General features: G+C 48.0%; 1 protein-coding gene across 5 annotated transcripts in view; it reads left to right on the top strand.

Moving 5' to 3' along the window:
* CHST15 (carbohydrate sulfotransferase 15) overlaps window positions 1-21,243 on the top strand; it is an 88,606-nt gene that overhangs the window by 29,679 nt on the left and 37,684 nt on the right. For all 5 annotated transcript variants that reach the window (XM_030940536.1, XM_010357502.2, XM_010357512.2 and 2 more), the window contains 2 exons: window positions 18,601-19,661; window positions 20,415-20,754. In XM_030940536.1, the coding sequence (XP_030796396.1) occupies window positions 19,116-19,661; window positions 20,415-20,754 (886 nt within the window). In that variant the 5' untranslated portion in view covers window positions 18,601-19,115. The remainder of the gene's footprint in view (window positions 1-18,600; window positions 19,662-20,414; window positions 20,755-21,243) is intronic.

The following is a 21,243-nucleotide window of genomic DNA, read 5'->3' as shown; positions in this document are numbered from 1 at the left end:
AGTTTTTGATTGCACCAGTCAGCTTGAACCAGTCAGCTACAATGACTTTTCTGAAGTTCTTTTTTTTTTTCTGAGAGAGACTTCTTTTTAGCCCAGGAGGAAATCTGCTATCTGCAAAAAAGTCCTGGCCTTCATAATGAGGCCTGAATGCTTTCCAGATCTTTATGAGAAAGATTCCAGTCTTCTGCGATTAATTCAGAGAGGTTACTAATTTCTCATACCATAGATCATTTGCTTTGTGGGAGACGACGGTGCCTCAGCCAAGATCCACTTATTATTTTTTGAACAAGTTTTTTTTTTTATTATCATGTTTACATAGCACTGAGGACACAACACAACACTTGAAGCTCAGCTGTCTGATTCATATGCTGTATTGCTGCCTCTCACTTCTCACTTCCCCTCTCTACTCTACCTCTCTGCAAAAGAAGGCTTTCCCTCCAGAGCTGGCAGCTGCCCCTGTTTCTTGACAGGATGAGCAAGACAGCAGCAGTTTCAGCAGGGTCTTCACTATGCTCTGGAGAGACGTGGGTATTCTGGGGGAACATGCCTTTGTTATAATATTTATTGAATGTTCACTTTTCCGGCTCTGAATACTGAAACTTAGAGATATATTTTTTTAAAGCCATGCCCCATCAACACTTTTAGGTTGTCTCTAATGGAAAAGAGAAAAGAAAAAGATTCCTTTTTGATAGACTGGGCATATCTAAGTTCAGTGTCTTGGGCGATAGGTCTATAAATAAATACTTGTTTGACCTATTTTACAGAGGTTGGAAATCTAGATTCTAGATCTGAGTGGAACTATCAGAAACTAGGTCTGTTATCTAAAAGGCAAGAGGAAGTTGACAAGGAGAAGGAGGGTCTGAAATGACCTTTTTTTTTTTTGAGACAGAGTCCCGCTCTGTCCCCTAGGCTGGAGTGCAGTGATGCGATCTCAGCTCACTGCAACCTCCGCCTCCTGAGTTCAAGCAATTCTCCTGCTTCGGCTTCCCTAGTAGCTGGGATTACAGGTGCCTGCCACCACACCCAGCTAATTTTTGTATTTTTAGTAGATACGGGGTTTCACCATGTTGGTCAGGCTGGTCTCAAACTGCTGATCTCAGGTGATCCACCTGCCTCAGCCTCCTAAATTGCTGGGATTACAAGCATGAGCCACTGCACCCAGTCTGAAATGACCATTGTTTAATTAGATTCTTCTCTGGATCTCTCTCTCCCTCTGAAAAACAGCTTTTACCTCCTGGTGTCTTGGTGGGACCAGTGTTTTCATGGCCACGTCACGGTGGAGAAGGGCTCTCTCCCAGCCTCTCCAAAGCAGTTTTGTTCAGACATTGCTGGTCTGCATGCAGCTTTAACCAAGCCCCCCAACTCTTGACAATGGGAAACTGCTTGATGAGTGACTGTGAATGTGCATGTCCCCATCCTCCCTGAGGTGAGAGGGCTTCAGCTTGCCTTTAAGTCCAGCTCTGCCTCTTACTTGCAGTGTGATTTAGGGCAAGCCACTTCACTGCCAGAGCCTCTGGCGCCCTTCAACCTTTTTAAAAGTATTCGGCCACTGATTCTGGCTCAGCTGGGTCTTTATACACCAGGCCAAAGTCCTTACCGTTGAGCTGAGATCCTGTTTGCAGAAACGGGAGGGAGGAAAGAAAAAGAAATGAGGCTGGTGGTGGTGGTGCCTGTCGTTTGTTGAGCAGTTAGAGTTGGCAGGTACCATGGGCGTATTTTTGTAGGGATTCTCCCACCTAATCTCCACGCCTGTCCAAATGGTCGATACTGCCATTATCTCCCTGCTACAGATCAGCAAAGGGAGGCACCGAAGTGCAAAGCAGTTTGCCCGAGGGCACATAGCCAGTAAGGGGTTGATACAAACCAGATGGCCTGTGTGGATGTTTACCTGCCTCTGGGTTTTGGCTTTTTGTCTTTCTTCCCCACCACATTTCTCTTTCCACAAGGGTATGTGCCCGTTCCTGTGTGCCCAGTGGCTGAATGGAATGAGATCTTCGGCCGCCTCTGTCGAATACTCTTTGGGCATTGGCGAACGTTCATAAAACAGCATCCTCCGGGGTCACATTGTCCCTTTTGCTCTTGGACCTGGAGTTCTTTTGGTCTGTGCGTGTGCATAAAAGTGCATGCCCACTCCAGGGAATTCTGTGGTCTGCTTGGGGTTTTCCATTGCAGTGGCAGAGAAGACAAGGAAAAACGTCCTTCCCGGCTGCACTCCCAGGCCTGTCATTGGGAGTTGAATGGTAATGGGAGGGTTTTTGTTTTTGTTTTTTAATGATTTATAGTATGTCTAAAGGAAAGATGTTATTAATTCGAAGATAACTTGAGAAAGGAGGGGACACAGTGCAGCTTGGACAGAGCTTCCCACTGGTGCTTTGCACAAAGCCTTTAGCCCGCCTCTGCCTTGCCTTTGTGGCCTGTGGCCTCATTTCAATTCCCTATTCCACCTGATCTGACGAGGGAGGCAAGGAGTGCATGCATTTTCAACAGACAAGGAAACTGAGTCTCAGAAACCTGTCTTACTGGACACGAACTCACGTCCTGGAGGCCTGGGCCCAGTCCGTTTTCTATTTGCCACATCTTTTTTTGTGCAACATTTGTTATTTCTTCTTTATTATCTTTGTAGTTACAAAAGTGATGCTTACTCTATGTAAGTAAAATTGGAAGCAAGATGGTAATGTGTAAATAGAAAGCAAAACCCCCCAAATGCTACCCACAGTCAACGACGGGGAACTGTTTGGGGAGTGTATTAGTCCGTTTTCATGCTGCTGACAAAGACATGCCCAAGACTGGGAAGAATAAGAGGTTTAATTGGACTTACAGTTCCACTTGGCTGGGAAGGTCTCCAAATCATGGTGGGAGGCAAAAGGCACTTCTTACATGGCGGTGGCAAGAGAAAATGAGAAAGAAGCAAAAGCGGAAACCCCTGATAAACCCATCAGATCTCGTGCTTATTTACTATCGCAAGAATAGCACGGGAAAAACCGGCCCCCATGATTCAATGACCTCCCCCGGGTCCCTCCCACAACACGTGGGAATTCTGGGAGCTACAGTTCAAGTTGAGATTTAGGTGGGGACACAGCCAAACCATATCAGGGAGTGAATGTGAATGTGCATGTCCCCATCCTCCATGAAGTGAGAGGCAGTTTGGGCTTCAGCTTGTGTTCAAATCCAGTTCTGCCATTTACTTACAGCATGATTTAGGGCAAGCCACTTCACCCAGAGCCTCCATTTTCTTATCTGCACAATGGAGCGATTACACCTACCTTTAGTGTTGTCTAAAAGTCAGAAAGAGATGAGAGGAAGCAGGTTCCCAGCTTGATGCCTGCCATAAAACAGCAGGTCTTCCTGATTCCTTTCCCCCTGTCCCTACACCAGGGATTTTGTCCCTTCTCAAAATTTCCTCTTCAGTACTCAAAGGTGAAAGACAGTGAGGGCTCCCTGGGGTCCCCCAGGCTGGTCCCGACAGCTTGCAGCCAGCAAGGCGAGCTGGATCTCTGCAAATTTTGTCAGTTAGTAATATACGTGGGTATAACTTATTTGAAAACGATATTTTCAATGTTGAAAATTTCAAATATTTTAAACATGGAAGCTTCAGTTTGTCTTGCGGCTTCATATAGCTCCTGGCTAACCTCTGCACACTGGAGGTAGAAGGGCTGGCACACCTCCACATGCCCACATGCCCCTGGGGGAGGCACACCTTTGCACACTCCTGGTGGGGCTGGCACACCTTCACATACCCCTGGGGGGCTGACACACCTCCACACATCCCTGGGAGCCTGGCACACCTCCACACACCCCTGGTGGGCCTGGCACACCTCCACACACCCCTGGTGGGCCTGGCACACCTCTGCACACCCCTGGTGGGACTGGCACACCTTCACACACCCTGGGGGGGACACACCTTTGCACACTCCTGGAGGAGCCTGGCACAACACACATTTCTGGGGGGGCAGACACACCTCTTCACACTCACACCTGGGGGAGGTCCACTTCTGCACACTCCTGGGGGCGGGGCTGGCACATCATACACTCCTGGGGAGGACCAGCACACACTGGGGGGTTTGGAACACCTGTGCACACACTGCATGGGGGCTGGCACACCTGCTGTGCACACTGCATGGGGGCTGGCACACCTGCTGTGCACACACTGCATGGGGGTTGGCACACCTCTGCATACTTCTGAGGTCCCTATAGCCAAGCTGGGTTGGTACTGGAGCTGTTCTCCTCACCTCTTGGCATGCTTAGTAAGGGCTGGGTCCATCTAGGGGCAGACAGTGGATGTCAGCTGACTTCAGGTGACCCCCCTGGAGAAACTCCCCTCGCCTGGCTCTAAAACCCTCCAGAGGACCTCCTCATTTATTTGTGTTGCTTGGTCTTTCCATCAAAAAGAAGGAAATTCCAATGAAGTGTTTTCAGGCAGTTCTTCTCATTGAAGGGTTAACCAGATTCTTATTTTGCTCATCTTTGGAAATAAAACAATGTTTAGAACTACCCGGATCAGCAAGGCCATCTGGTGGGGAGTGTGCAGCTGCTCCCCTTTCAGTCGCGCTGCCTGTAATGGATTCATTCTAGGGTGCGTTGTGCATCTGCAGAATCATGATTTGCAGTTGGTTTTGAACGTGTGAGCTATGTGTCCACGCAAGACCTTTCTCCTCTGCCCGTCCCGAAGGGCATCTGGGCTGGGCATCTTCCACTATCCTGCAGTCTTTTTGCTCTTCATGAAGTCAAGTCAAAATGGACAGGGGGACTCTGGGGACCTGAGGGTGGACAGAGTCACCCTGCTCCTTCTGTCCCTAATCTATAGTCTCTGCGCATTATACTCTGGGCTGCTGCTTTTCATTCATTTCTCTATTTGTGTCAAGGAAAAATTGTTGGACAGCAACTAGAAGGTACCACTCATCTTTGCAGTCTAAATACACGACAGCCAGAATAAGTCCTAGTCTGAAAATGGGTCACTTTTTCCTGGTAGTTAAGGTTTGATGTTGCAGGTGTTTGAACCCCGAAAACGTGCAAAAAGAATAATTATAACATGTGTTAAACATCCTGGGCTCCTGAGATCACTGCACCCATGTAACAATGCTGAGCCTTCCACGTCGACTTTGAGATGAAGAGAATGAGGGTCGAACTGGTGAAGGGGTTTGCCTACGGTCATGTGGCTGGTTAAACCATGTGGCCAGTGTTCAGCCTAGGCCTTGGGTCTCCAGCTCTTCCCTAGGCCAGTTCGCTCTCCTGTATTCTGTAAGTCATTTGGGGAGGAAGTGTATAGTATTAGGGATTCTCTGGGCCACAGTTTCCCTATCTGTAAAATGTAAGTAGTAATTGTACTTTTCTCTTAGATTATGACATTTAAATAGAATAATCCCTATCAACCCCAGCCTGGTGTCTGGACACAAGGAAGTCCTCAACACATGTTAGCTGGCATCATTGTTGTTGTGACTGAGCAATAATGACTCTGTTCTGGATATTTGCTAGATATTTGCCATGCTTTCTGGAGCTTGTTCCCTGACTCTTTAATTTAAAAGTATTTATTGAGCATTTACTCTATGCTATTCAGGGTTGAGCACCACAGACCTGGCCTTTTATGGAGCTTGTAGTCCAACCTCACCTCCTTACAAGGGAGACAGGTGGCCGGTGGGCTGAGTGATGGCTGACCGTGCTCCTCTGTGAGCCTTGAGTTCTGAGCAGGTTCCCCTACGGCTGCCAACAACAGCTTGGTTCGCCTGCTGCAGGAGAAATATCACGGGCTTTGCAGCCACACAGACCTGCGGTTGGATTTTGGCTCCACCACTGGGAGCCCTGTGACTCTACGCATGTGTTTAACCCTGCTGTGCCTCAGTTTCCCACACACGACTTGAGGAATCTCAGTACTGACCTCGGAGAGTGACTTCAAGAAGGGATCTAGCACGGTCCTCTGCAGGTGGCAGATACCGGACTATCGGCATTTCCTTCTTCTTTGGCCGCCATCCCTGGGGTCACTTAAAACCCTAAACTGACTCCACGTGCTGCTAAAATGCTTTGCAGCTATATGACTGTCCTCGCTTTGTTCCCTAGAGCCATTTCGGTAGACGCATTTCACGGCACACCCCGCAAGCTCCTCTTGAGTGGCCTCTGCCTTTTTGGAAAACCGGAGTCAGTAGATACACAAGCATGAGAAAATCTAGTCCCTACACTGGTGTGATTCACTACTGGAAATAATAAAATGAGCGCTCTGAAATAGTTTTTCTCCTCACTTGGTTTCAGAAAAAATTATTGATTGTGTCACAAAGACCTTTAGAGTCTTTTGTGCACATTGAAATCACTGGGGGAGAAATGCAGCATGAACATATTTGAAGTCTGTGGTCCACCCTGCCCCTTTGCTGAGAAAACCTGATTATTTTGTGCATTTCAGAGAGACTGGGACATCTGCTGTGTTTGGCCTATATCTCTGGTGGTTGTACAAGGGAGCTGGCGCTGATTGCCTTATTAGAGACCAAGCTATCACAGAGAATAGGAAAAAGACCCCATTCTCCCTCCTGCCTGCCATGGCCAGAGGCCCTGGTTCACTGGATCACGGCTGTTGTTACCATGCTTTTTGGCTTCCTGGAGCAGAGCTAGTTCTTCTGCACATTCCCTGAGGCTGGGTGGGCTCCACGGCTGTCTTTGAAATGGGATATACAGTCCGGAATGTGGCATTTTTCTGGAGCCTCTGGAGTCTTTGTTCTGGAGTTAGATGGGATGTTCCCAGAGGATTCAGGCTGTTCATTTTTTTGTCTGTATGACTGGACACTCTGCGGCCCAGGCCTGTACGACTGGACACGCTGCAGTCTTTGTCTTTGGAGCCCCAGCAAATGCAAGCCCTGCACATAGTAGGTGTTGAAATAAACATGTACAAAAGTGTGTGGACCACTAATCTGGAGAAAACTCTGTGTCTCTGTTGGATTAATTATCTGGCTAATAAAGCAAGCGCTGCGCCGGCTAGTCAATGCTCATTGCAAAATCACTGGCCTCTGAGCAGCCCTGAAAGACATAACAGATGAAGATAATGAGTTTTTATTAAGGAGAAATTAACTTCAAATCATACACCCATGAGTGTTAGGGCCAGAAGGAGTAGTCCCAAATCCATATCTTGTATACGGATAAACAGAGGCCCTGAGAGACGAAGTGACGCTCAGGGTGACCAGCCAGGTTAGCGATCAGGACACCAAGCAGCTCCCTGCCTTGCTGGGAGGTCCCTCCCTTGCTACTCTGAAGTTTTAAAATGCAAATCGTCATGGAAGCCACCACCTGGGCCGCAGCGTGTCCGGTCATACAGGCCTGGGCCTGAGAGTGTCCGGTCCTATAGGCCTGGGCCACAGAGTGTCTGGTCATACTGGCCTGGGTCAAAGCGTGTCCAGTCGTACTGGCTGGGCCGCAGTGTGTCCGGTCATACAGGCCTGGGCTGCAGAGTGTCCAGTTGTACAGGCCTGGGCTGCAGAGTGTCCAGTTGTACAGGTCTGGACTGCAGAGTGTCTGGTCGTACAGGCCTGGGCTGCAGTGTGTCCAGTTGTACACAGCCCAGGCTTCTTTGATGTACAGGGACAAAATAGGAGTTGGGGGCTATGCACCGGGGCCTGCCTCCTGTGCATGGGGCTAGTTGCATTCCTATCCATTGACTCAGCTGCAAGGGTAACTGACAAGGAACAGCGCCGCCTCTCCCTCCTCTCCTGCCCCTGCCCCTGCCCCTGCCCGCCTTGCTTTCTGTCCTTCCTTCCCCTGTCCCCACACTTGGCACCAGGCCAGCCTCGGCACATCTCTGTTCCCCCATCCCTTGTCTCTGTCCTGGGGCTGTACCCAGTCCTAGCAGGCTCTTTCCTGGCTGCAGGAGACAAGTCTGAGTGATGACTAGAGTCTGAATTGAGACAGTTTAAGACTCAATGCTCCAGGCTGACAAGGCGCTCAAAGGAGATTGAAGGAGGTAGGGGAGTTTCATCCCATCAGCTTCCTCCTGGGATGCTTCCCTTGCCTTCCTGTTCTGTGTCTCTGGGTGAGACTGCAAATCTGTTTTCTCCGAAGGGATTCCTCAGAAGATTGGAAGGGAGAAGAACACCAGGGGCCTGGAGAAGCCGCTGGACTATCTGAGGCCACGCCTGGGTGGTAGGGGTAGAGGTTAGGATGGGCTCCTCTCTTGAGGGATGGTGGAAGACTGAGTGTCAGGCCCCTGGGGCCTCTTGCTCCACCTTTCTATCATGGGCTGCATGTCCTTGGGGAAGTACAGACCACACCGGCCTTAGTTTCTCTGTAAAAGGCAGGCTGGGTGATAGGTACCCGTAGGTTTATACTGGCAAGTTGATTTGCTGGAGGCCACCTGGGTTTTGCCCTGGGTCTGAGTGTGCTCACCATCATTGTTGAGGGGTTCCGGGTGTTTCTTATTGTGAATGACTGCAGTAGAATCCTCAGGGATCCCAGGAGCTTCGCTGTCTCTCATTTCCCATCTGTACAGCAGTGGCTGGTTTACCCTAGCTCTTTGGGGATGGGTGCGTTTCTGGAAAGTTGGCCCTTGCTGTTGAGCACTGAAGTTCTGGATGGCCACAGTCATTGGAGGGGGGTGAGCTTTTCCAGAATTTTCCCCACAGCTGTGCCCGGCTCACCAGAGCTATGGGCCGCGGTGACGGGGTGCCCAAATGATACCGGCCAGCTCAGCTTCTTAGTACGTTGTTCTACTGTAGAACTTGGGTGTTACTTCCTGCATCTGTGTAGCTACCTGCCTCTTCCAGGGCATCACCTCAGATGAGTGGCAGACAAGAAAATTGGACACCAGTGTCTGGAATTATAATATATGCACACTGAAAGCAAGTAACCCTGGAGTGAGGACCCAAGGGTCTCTCCAGTAATAATGCAAGGAATCCCGGTCATGTATTGAGATGCAGGAGAGTCAGAGATCACCTCCAGCCCCCTCCTCGTTAACTCTTTTGCGGGCTCCTCAACTGCATCCAGAAGCCAACTTGACACCAGGCAGACAAGCAAAAGGAAAGCAAACACACTCTGTTAGTTTTACTCGGACCTGGGAATCTTCACAAGAGAGTGGAGTTGAAGGTTTTAGACCTTTTAGACAAAGAATAATCAATTTCAGAAGAGATGGAACACAAGGGATCTGGTGGAGCAATATACATTTCTAGGGGAGATTCTGGGAGATATATGGGGTGTGTAAAACCAAGTGGAAGAGAAGGGTTCCTTTGTGAAGTGTATTTACCCTGGTCCATTGTAGCCCCCAGTTCCCAGGCTCTGCTGAGGAGGGCCATTTTCTCAGCCTGGCAGGGGAAGGGTACTCCTCCCAGAGGAGTCTACGGCTTGGAGTATGCAGGAAGAGACAGGTCAGCTGGCCCTGAAACTATAATTCCTCCAGTGTTTTTGACTCAAAATAATCAACATATCAATTTGGCATATTTTGGGATGGCTCATCCTTCCAAGGCTTGCAGGGTACTAGACTCTGGGTTACGCATTTTGTGTATATGACCTCATTTATTCCTCACATTCACACTAGGAGACAGATCATTTGATTCCCATTTTACAGATGAGGAAACCTAGTCACAGAATGGTTAAATTCATTGCCTGAGATCGTTAGAGCAGCCTTAGACTTGATTCGCGTTGAAATGCAGGTCTCCCTGACTCCCAAGCCTGGCATAATGTCTTATTTTTGACTGCTTGGAAACCGTTTTTCCTACATCCCATCTTTCTACCTGTCAGGCCTCTGAGCCCAAGCCAAGCCATTGCATCCCCTGTGACTTCCACGTATAGGCCCAGATGGCCTGAAGTAACTGAAGAACCACAAAAGAAGTGAAAATGCCCTCCCCTGCCTTAACTGATGACATTCCACCACAAAAGAAGTGAAAATGGCTGGTCCTTGCCTTAACTGATGACATTACCTTGTGAATTTCCTTTTCCTGGCTCATCCTGGCTCAGAAAGCTCCCCCACTGAGCACCTTGCGACCCCCCACTCCTGCCCGCCAGAGAACAAATCCCCTTGGACTGTAATTTTCCTTTATCTACCCAACTCCTGTAAAACAGACCCACCCTTACCTCCCTTCGCTGACTCTCTTTTCGGACTCAGCCTGCCTGCACCCAGGTGATTAAAAAGCTTTATTGCTCACACAAAACCTGTTTGGCGGTCTCTTCACACGGATGTACATGACACTACCAAGTTGAGAATCAGTGAGCTCAGGATACGGGGAAGGCGTTGGCTGCATATTATAGAGATCTGATCTTGGGGAAATGCCTGTTTATTATGGATATGGCTTACGGACTAAGATGATAGCATTGAATGTACTTTGTATGCATGTAAGGTGGTCGTGATTAACCAAAACTAATGTTGATGATAAACTTAAAAGACAGTTAAGTGTGCTTTAAAAATAAGCTTAAGGCCGGGCGCGGTGGCTCAAGCCTGTAATCCCAGCACTTTGGGAGGCCGAGACGGGCGGATCACGAGGTCAGGAGTTCGAGACCATCCTGGCTAACACGGTGAAACCCTGTCTCTACTAAAAAATACAAAAAGCTAGCCGGGCGAGGTGGCTGGCGCCTGTAGTCCCAGCTACTTGGGAGGCTGAGGCAGGAGAATGGCATAAACCCGGGAGGCGGAGCTTGCAGTGAGCTGAGATCCGGCCACTGCACTCCAGCCCGGGCTACAGAGCGAGACTCCGTCTCATAAAAATAAAATAAAATAAAATAAGCTTAAAAACTGCCTGGGTTTTGTATGCACAGATTTTGGGCCATCCAGGAAGATCCCCCGATCGTGGTTTGAGAATACCTGTTTTTTTTTTTTTTTTTTTTTTTTTTTTTTTTTTTTTTTTTTGAGAGGGAGTCTTGCTCTGTCACCCAGGCTGGAGTACAGTGGCCGGATCTCAGCTCACTGCGAGCTCCGCCTCCCGGGTTTACGCCATTCTCCTGCCTCAGCCTCCCGAGTAGCTGGGACTACAGGCGCCCGCCACCTCGCCCGGCTAGTTTTTTGTATTTTTTAGTAGAGACGGGGTTTCACCGTGTTAGCCAGGATGGTCTCGATCTCCTGACCTCGTGATCCACCCGTCTCGGCCTCCCAAAGTGCTGGGATTACAGGCTTGAGCCACCGCGCCCGGCCTTTGAGAATACCTGTTTCAGACAAAGCACGAGTGACGCATCCTAGGCATCAGGAAAGATGAAATCTGGCAAGGAAACCATAAGGATCAGATTACAGGAAAGGCTTGCTCAGGGAGAGGAAGGAAGCAAGGAAGAAATTAGTAACTGAAAAGAGGCAAGGAGGAAGGCCTCTTCATCAGGAGGTGGGGGAGTGTGGGCCGGTTGTTTGGATAACTAAAACAAAACAGCTGTGGTTGTCATACACACACATTTTGTCAGAAAATAACCTGGTGTGTTATTTTCCGATGTTTCAGCCATTGTGTCTTGATTCAGGAACAGCTCCCTTCTGAGTTTCTTTTTGTTTGTTTGTTTTTGGGAGAGGGTCTCACTCTGTTGCACAGGTGGTGCAGTGGTGTGATCACGATTCACTGCAGCCACAACCTCCCCAGGCTCAGGCAATCCTCCCACCTCAGCCTCCTGAGTAGCTGGGACTACAGGTGTGCACCACCACACCCAGCTAATTTTTGTATTTTTTATAGAGATGGGGTTTTGCCATGTTGCCCAAGCTGGTCTAGAACCCCTGGGCTTGAGTCATCTGACTGCCTAGTGCTGGGATGACAGGTGTGAGTCACTGCGCCCAGCCTCCTCTCTGAGTTTCCATCATCACGTTGGCATATCTGCTGCTGGTGGTAGCCAGCCTCCAGGAGGCAGAGGTTGAAGTGAGCTGAGATCACACCACTGCACTCCAGCCTGGGCGACAGAGTGAGACTCTGTCTCGAAAAAAAAAAGGAAAAGAAAAATCGACCCTTTATTATTTCTCTGCTGTCTTTAGGAATTGGCTGAGATCCAGTGGGTGTTGGCTGCTCTGGGTGGGCTCAGCCAGGTGACCCTGCTCCACCTCTCTCCCTTCCTCCTGGCCAAGCAAGGGTGCAAGAGGACAAATGAGTACACAGGACATATCTTAGGGCCTGGCATGTGCCAGCCCTAAGCCCACTTCTGCCTCATTCTGCTGGCCAAAGCAAGCTACCCAACTCAAACCGAAGGGTGGAGAAATACATCACTGCTGTAGCTGAAGGCCCTCCAAAGTGGCAAAGAATGTGAACAAGGGAAGAAGAGAAACTTGAGACCAATAATGCAATCTATGGTAAAGAGTAATAAATAACTATTTATCAAATTCCCACTGTGGGCCAGCACTGCGCATCTGTACTACCAGCTAACATTTATTGAACACTAACTATGGGCCAGACACCCTTTTTTTTTTTTTTTCAGCGGACTCTTGCTGTGTTGCCCAGGCTGGAGTGCAGTGGCACAGTCTTCGCTCACTGCAACCTCTGCCTCCCAGATTCAAATGATTCTCCTGCCTCAGCCTCCTGAGTAGTTTGGATTACAGGCATGCGCCACCACTCCCTAATTTTTGTATTTTTAGTCGAGATGGGGTTTCACCATGTTGGTCAATCTGGTGTCGAACTCCTGACCTTGTGATCCGCCCGCCTCGGCCTCCCACAGTGCTAGGATTACAGGCGTGAGCCACCGCGCTCAGCCGGGCCAGATACTCTTTTAAGCACCTTGCATGAATGAGTTCACTAGGTGCTTACAGCACTTCCGTGACACAGGTCCTGTGATTATTCCTAGGTTGTATCCAAGGAAATGGGGAGAAGAGATGTTTAATGTCTTGTTCAAGATCAAACCTGGGCAGCCTGGCTGTAGCACTTGGGCTCTGAACTCCAATGCTGTACGTGATCTGTTGCTAGCAGGGACTTCTTTTGAGAATACAGAGGCCCAGAAACCTTAAGTGATTTGCCCAAGGCCACTGGGTGGATATGGACTTGGAATCCTAACCCATGTGACTGCTGTGTTCTCTCCACTATGCTATGGGCCAGTGAATGTTATGGTGTGGCTTTATTCTGCTTATTGACTGGATGTGATCAAAACTGTCAACGTCCAGGTAGAAGACTGAATCTGATGATTTACAATTTGTACAGAACTCTTCAGTCTTGTTGGCTTTCTTCTCAGTCTCAGCAACAACCTTCTATCTTCGAGTTACATGTGAAAAATGTTCCTTCTCCTACTTGTTGATTAATATTCCTTGAAAAAATGTATTTCCATATATATAGCCTAAAGAGGAATGTCAGCAGTTAGACATACTAATCAGAAGAAGGCTTTGTGTTTTAGTAAAGGTTAATTAAGAGCCATTGAATTTTTTTCCTTAAAACATAAAAGTAAAATAATGTAATTAGCTATTTTTTTCCCTCTCTCTCCCCAGAGGGCAGATGTAAATGTTCTACCGAAATGAAGCTATTTATTTAAATCCATCCAGATTTCTTCTGAGGTTCCATACATCTTTCCTCTGCTATATCAGCTTATAGCTACAATAATTTAATAAGTTTTTCCTAGGGTGAAATTGGATGCCCTTTATCGATCTTACACTGAGGGGGCATTCAATTACTTAATCTAAAGTGGTATTTCTGGGTCTCTCAATTACAATTTTGTTATAAATGGCTTGCTAATGATGCTTGGGTGCATAGGTTAATAGGGGGTGTCCAAGCAAGGGCTGGGTAATTGAACACTTTCTATTTTGGGACCCGTTATCTGATTTCTCTCCTGGTGCCAGGTTCCCACAGTGATGGTCTGCATCCATCAGGCTCAGAATTGAGCCCAGGTGGGAAGTCATCTCACTGAAATGTACACCCGAATCCTTTGGTTTAATACATGAATGGAAGTGCCAAGGGCCCCGTCTTGTCTGAGTCGACGGGCACCAAATGTGGACATTCCAGACAGGTGAAGTGCAGGGGGCATGCATGACTCCTTTCTGAAGGAGGAACCACTTGAGTGTTAGGTTTCTGAATGACTGTGCTTGGGATAATTTGTGGCCTATGGAAAAGGCCAGATAAGGAACAGAACAGCAATCCATTTTCCTTTCAATACCACCCCATTACTTGGATTTTTCTTCCCTGAGTTATGCTCTTTAATAGTTATACATAGTGTCAAAATTCTTTTGAGGCCAGGCATGGTGCCTCATGCCTGTAATCCCAGCACTTTGGGAGGCCAAGGCGGGCTGGATCACTTGAGGCAAGGAGTTCGAGACTAGCCTGGCCAACGTGGTTTAACTCCGTCTCTATTAAAAATGCAAAAATTAGCCAGGCGCGGTGGTGCGTGCCTGTAATCTCAGTACACAGGAGGCTGAGACAGGAGAATCGCTTGAACCTGGGAGGCAGATGTTGAAGTGAGTCAAGATTGTGCCACTATACTCCAGCCTGGGCCACAGAGTGAGACTCCATCTCAAAAAAAAAAAAAAAAAAAAAAAAAAAAAAAAAAGAATATGTAGTGTGCCTCCCTTTTTGCACTTGAGCAAATCCCACCCCTGACTTTGGCCTTCAAGACTCTACAGAGCCTGGTCCCTGCCTCCTCTCCCATTGGGTTTCCACCCCCACCAACCTGTGCCCCAGGGCCTACCCTGCCAGTAGCCCTCATGGGTTGGGACTCCCCACAGCGTCTCTCTACAGGGCCTTTGCTTCCCCTGGTCTCCACGTGACTGGCTTCCTTCTTGTCGTTCAGGTTTCTCCTCCAATGTCCCCTGTGAAATCAGGTCTTCCCTGTCACCCTGTGTTTCATACCTCCCACTCCTCTAAGGCAGTACTCTAACCCAGGGGTGATTATGCACCCCAGGGGACATTGACAATGCCTGGAGACGTTTTTGGTTGTGACATCTCAGGGGAACGGGCGCTATGGCATCCAGTGGGTAGAGGCCAGGGTGCTGCTAAGCATCCTAGGGTATGCAGGACAGCCCTGACAACAAAGAATGGGCCATCCTAGGATGGCACAAAGAATTCCAAAATCCTGTTCCAATGGTTTTATTGTTCTCTCCCCTTTTTCTTTATCTTTTTCTGCATAGCCTTTATCTAGCAGCATCTGGGATTATCTTATTCATTTGGGACTTCTTTATAGCCTGTGCCCTGTAACCCCTACCCGTGGTGGGACAGAAGCTCCACTTGGGAACAGAACTCCTTTCTGGGTCAGCCCTGCACCACTCGCACCCGTCAGGGGAGGGCTTGTCTGGAAGCTGCCGGGCTCTAGGGCCTTCACTCACAAGGGATTCACCTGGCCTTCAGATTGCTTGTCCATCTTCCTGCATGTTTGACGTACTATACAGTGGCTATCGATTCTGGTAAAAACTTGTAAATGTGAGGTAGTTTTATGTTTTTTCTCAGAGAGGACCCCCCTTCCCACCCCAGCCCAGGGGTGTTTTCCAACACCAGCAAATCCTCCAACTCCAGAACCTAACTGATTATCCTACCATTCAATTCAAGTCTGCCCCTACCAGAGGCTGACTCTACAGGTTTGAGGGCGTGGTCCCACCAGACTGCTCCACTTCAGATGCCAGTCGCAAGTACTTGGTCCCCAGGTTACCCATGCTTCTGTCCAAATTGGCCACAAAGGCAAGAGAGTCCCACAAACCTCCTCAGGTTCAGTAATTCTCTAGAATGACTCGCAGAACTCAGGAGAGTGCTTGGCTCATCATCAGTCTATTGTAGGATACAATGCAGAAACAGCCAGCAGATGAGACGCATGGGGTGAGGTATGTTGGAGGAAGGTGTGTGGAGCTTCCGTGCCTTCTCCCTCCACTCCACCCTCCCCGCACCTCGAAGGGTCCACCAACCTGGAAGCTGCCTGAGCCCGGTGGTTTAGGGGTTTTGATGGCAGTTTCATTACAAAGGCATGATTGGTTAAATCATTGGCCACTGGTGATTGACTTAATCTGCAGTCCTTCTTCCCTACCTGGAGTTTGGGGGGTTTGCTGAAAGCTGCTCACTGAGGCTTGGTCTTTCTGGTGACCAGCCCTCATCCTGGAGCTATCCTGGCCTGCAAAGGGTCACCGCATCAGGATACACTCAGGTATGGCTGAAAGGGGCTTGTCATGAATGACGACAGGTGCTTCTCTCACCCCATCACTCAGAAAAATTCCAAGGATTTTAGCACCTGTGTACCAGTACCCGAGGATAGAGACCAAATACTCATCTCTTTATTTCCACATCACATCCCTCATCTTTTGGCTTTTGGCTGGCCTCCCCCTAACTGGACATGTGCAACACTCAGCCGTTCTTAAAAAGCTATTTGTTGAACAGATGAATGAACGAATGAAAGAATGCTAGGAGCTGAGAAAACACTGTATCTGAGTGTTTTGCTAAGGTTCTTGCAGCCTCTCAAATTGCCTCCTCAGTTCTTTCTGTTTAGGAAGCAGGACTTGCAGAAGCTGGGCTGGTTGGAGGGGGCGGCTGCCCGGCAGACATGCTCTGTGGACCCGGTCCGGGCACCCCATCTTCCCTCCTCTCTGTTGAGACTGTCAGCTGCTCATGTTTTCACTTTGCTTGAAATGAGCTTCCCCTGCCCTTGTTTAGGAATGTTTTGCCCATTCGTTTGGGTCCAGATTATGTACATTCCTGTCTTGGAGCTTCAAAGTCCGTGTTTTGTTTGCTTTTTAAAGAATCTAATTCGATCTTCTGCAGCAGAAAGACAGGAGGGTGTGAATTCCCTCCCTGCTGAGCTGCTGGTTGGAGTCTCGTTTTTAACCCCGGCTTGGCCTTGTCTTGGACATGTGAAAAAATGTTTTCTTGGCTTTCATGATGGAGTTTCCAAGTAGGGGATCTTGCTCTTTTGTTTCTTTAGTTTGGAAGAATTGTTTGTAGCAAGCGATGGGTCAGGGGTGGTTGAGCAAGTTTGAAGCAGAGGTTGAGTCTTGAGGTTTCTGACATGTCCTTTCAGCTGCCCTCATGTCCCTCCAGCTGCCCTCAGGGATAAGAGATGGGGGTAGGGCCTGAGATGTCCGGCCTGGCTTCCCAGAACTGGCTCCTTCTGCATCCCCGCCCCGGCGCCTCTGCAGGACTCAGGTCTCAGCCTCTACTGACCAGCCTTTCTCAAACTGGCTCCTTGATACCCTACTGAGATTCCTTGGCCAATTATGTCCTTACAACTTTGTGTATTATATTCCTCTCTTGTGGATTCACAGGGCTTATTAGCATATCAAAGGCCCTGAGAAGTTCAGCTGTAAAGAATTCTGTGTAATTTTGTCCATTCCACATTTTCTCCAAATAATTTAAGCATAGAACACTCACCAATGGCAAGCGGAACATTCTGTGGGAGGAAGACGTTTTGGGAAACACAGCTTGGCTATTTCTTGGCCACCATATTTTGAGAAAACACGAGGTTTTCAGTCCAAGGGGCATGAACATTTCTTCTGTTGAGTTCTGATTGTTTAATCCTTCAGCATGGAGATCTTGATGCGGGGTTAGTTAATGCCGCCTTTATGGAGACAGTGAGGGTTGTTTGAGGCGTGGTGTGTGTAGAGTTGGAGATGAGTCTACTACTCTTGGGTAGTTTTCAATTGCTAAAGAATAATCATGTGGTATAGGATCTCTCATCTTTGATCCCATTTCAAATGTTTTTGGCATTCACTGACAATGAAAAATCATAGTAGTAGTTGATGATGCTATTATTATCAATGCTGTCTACCTTTTATGGTATGCTAAATATGTGTCAGGCATTATTCAAACTCTTTACATGTAACAGCTAATTTAGTACCTGTTAAGGTGCCCTATTTTCCTAATTTTGCTATTGAGGAAACCAAAGCTCAGAGAGGTTATGTGTCTTGCTCAGGGTCACACAGCCAATCAGTGGTTATCTACCACTGCCAGAAACTAAGTAGGTCTCCTTTTTTGCTTATCCGTGGCTCTTTTTATGACATCTACAAAGAAGTGTCATTTGGGCAACAATATATTTTATAACCACAGGATTCTATTAATGGGTTTTTAAGAATCATATCTTGCTTGAGATGATGAAAATGAAAAATTATGTCAGGGTCTGAAGCTCTGTGTCACTCCAGGGAATACTATACATTGGATTTAATTGCTTAATAACTTAAAGTCAAGTGGTTTTTTAATATGATACACTCTACTGAAGGAGAGACTCATTTCATTGTTTCTAAATTTTCATTAACTTTTGCTTCCTAATCTGATAATAAAGGTTAACTCTAAGAAAGAGACTGCTGATGCCAGCGAGAGGGAAAAAACACATTTTCTCTGCCTGCTCCCATTCTAACCATCCTCCTTAGTATTCTTGAGATTTTTCATTGACTGAAAAGCATTGATATTTCAATTCATCCCTCAAATTTGTAGTCATTGACTGTGCATGAATCTGAGAATGATCACAACATCCTGGGATTCAGAGATCCTGTAACTGAGATGTATCAAGGCAGAGGGATTAGGGGAGATGTGGACCGTGCACAATGTGAGATGTTTGATGTGGCACTGGTGGTGCTGGGATTGGGACCATGTTTGGTGGCAGAAATTGAGCCCCAAAGCCAACTGCAGGGACCTGAAACCTCTTCCTTTATCCTCATGATTTTCTATGACTTGCTTAGAACCAGGCTGGCTTGGCTGGACTTAGAGGTGGAAAAGAGAGTGAGCATCTGTCTCAGAGGATGAGCTTTGGGTTATTGCTATTACCACACAATGTAATAAAGTCTCTTGTCTTTTTGTGTAGGAAATCTGGCATTTTTTAAAGTTTGCGCCTCACAAAGAGGAAATATTCCAAAGGTACTCAGGATGTAAAAGTGGAGATCTTCACAGATGCCTCCGTGGATGGCATGGCAATCCATCCATCAGCGAGAAGACCATGATTTCTTTTAATTTTTTGTGTGTTTCCACATTCCCCAGTGAGAATTCTTCCACCTTTTTTTGTGCCATGGGAAAAACCTGAAGGGCAGGCAGAGCTGCTCCCGAACTAGTGACCTTCTCCAAAGTTGCGGCAGCTCTTGTAGAACATGACTCTGGGACATCACTTCCGTTTGTTTTCTTTTGGAGCTGAACCAAAGAATGTGCGTCCTGTTTCTCTAGTGCTGTGGTGTGTGCTTATTTTTGTATTTGTGCTTTCCATCCATCTTATGTAATCACAAGGCATCCTTAAGGTTTTCTGGCACAATTTGTGGACATCCAGACTCCTGGGGGGACCACCACCCATGGCTCGGTAAGCCAGCAGCCCAGGGCACTGGCACTACCATGAGGCACTGCATTAATTGCTGCATACAGCTGTTACCCGACGGTGCACACAAGCACCAGGTCAACTGCCGAGGGGGCCCCCACCACGGTCACCAGGCGTGCCCCACGTGCAAAGGAGAAAACAAAATTCTGTTTCGTGTGGACAGTAAGCAGATGAACTTGCTTGCTGTTCTCGAAGTGAGGACTGAAGGGAACGAGAACTGGGGTGGGTTTTTGCGCTTCAAGAAGGGGAAGCGATGTAGCCTCGTTTTTGGACTGATAATAATGACCTTGGTAATGGCTTCTTACATCCTTTCTGGGGCCCACCAAGAGCTTCTGATCTCATCACCTTTCCATTACGGAGGCTTCCCCAGCAACCCCAGCTTGATGGACAGCGAAAACCCAAGCGACACAAAAGAACATCATCATCAATCCTCTGTAAATAATATTTCATACGTGAAGGACTATCCAAGCATTAAATTAATTATCAACAGCATCACAGCTAGGATTGAGTTCACGACCAGACAACTCCCAGACTTAGAAGACCTTAAGAAGCAGGAGTTGCATGTGAGTAGCTTTGTGCTAATCTTGACTGATTGGTTGATTTTTAGAAATGAGTGCTTTTCTTTCTATCACCATTTTTGGGAACACAGAAGGAAAATGACTAAAAAATGTCTCAGATGTAGCAAGGATCATTTGACAGCCTTATGGATTTGAATGCACTGAAAGAGTGATGTTTGCTTACGCTATGGAGTGCGAGGAAGGGAATCTGCTGTCCTGAACGCTGGGTTAGGCATGTTCAAGGGTCGCCGGCTCTCATTATTCATTCCAGAACTTCTTGCTTGACACGTGATCGTGGTAGTTAAAAGTTGCTTTTGCAGATCACCATCATTTGGGATTTTAAAGCTGCGTTAAATTTGATTTTCTGCTTCTATTCTATATTTTAATCTCTAACGGCAATGTAAATATACAACTAGTAAAAAGATTGTTTAATTACCGTGTGTGCGTGTGTGTTGTGTGTCAGAAAGGTAAATTATGGTAGAATGGATTTTGATTAAACTTTTATTCTTCAACTTTAATCAAAATAATCTTTATTTTGGATTATCTTTAATCCAAGTTTTTTTTTGTGGGGGGGGGGCGGTGAGGAAAGCACAGTCATTGACCGTCTACCAAGTTTTGCTTTATTTGTTAGTCATTGTCAAACATTAGTTCAAATTTGAACACGGGTCGTCAGTCTCACGGCATGTTCCCACTGCGGTTAGATTGTGTCTTTGCTCACTTTCCCCTCCTCGGTGTCTCTCCTCCTCTGTTTCCTTGCAGATGTTTTCAGTCATCCCCAATAAATTCCTTCCAAACAGTAAGAGCCCCTGTTGGTACGAGGAGTTCTCGGGGCGGAACACCACAGACCCGTACCTCACCAACTCCTACGTGCTCTACTCGAAGCGCTTCCGCTCCACCTTCGACACGCTGCGCAAGGCCTTCTGGGGCCACCTGGCGCACGCGCACGGGAAGCACTTCCGCCTGCGCTGCCTGCCGCACTTCTACATCATAGGGCAGCCTAAGTGCGGGACCACAGACCTCTATGACCGCCTGCGGCTGCACCCTGAGGTCAAGTTCTCGGCCATCAAGGAGCCACACTGGTGGACCCGGAAGCGGTTTGGTGAGTGCCGGGTCCCAGGGCTCCTGTCTGGTCTCGTTCCATCATTCGTTCATTCCTCCCGCAACGTTAGCGCTGGGGTTGGGGGGCGAGGGCCGCAGAAAGAGATTGCACGATTCCCTTGTTAGGAAGCTGTTCCCAGGCAAAGACCCAGCACTGGAACCTGGTTCCAGTGAGCCATGCAGTGAGCATTGATTGCCAGCTGTGTGCACGACAGGGGGACGAGTCAGAACTGGCAGCTCTTCTTGTTCCGAAAGCCCGGGCACATGACCCGAGCAGTGAGCAGTAAGTACCAGTGGCTAGTAAAGGCCTGCAAGGAAGGTGTGATCGGGACTCTTGTCTCCCAGCTCTGTGCTGCTCCCAAGCTCTGTGCCATTCCTCTGCACTGTGCCATTCCCTGCTGTTCCCTGCTCTGTGCTGTTGCCTCCTCTGTGCTGCTTCCTGCTCTGTGCTGTTCCATGCTCTGTGCTATTTCTCTGCTCCATGCTGTTC

Source organism: Rhinopithecus roxellana, chromosome 11 (assembly GCF_007565055.1).
Source record: "Rhinopithecus roxellana isolate Shanxi Qingling chromosome 11, ASM756505v1, whole genome shotgun sequence".
Lineage (NCBI taxonomy): Eukaryota > Metazoa > Chordata > Mammalia > Primates > Cercopithecidae > Rhinopithecus > Rhinopithecus roxellana.
The sequence above is the reverse complement of the archived record's forward strand: the minus strand, read 5'-3'. Positions and strand labels throughout refer to the sequence as shown.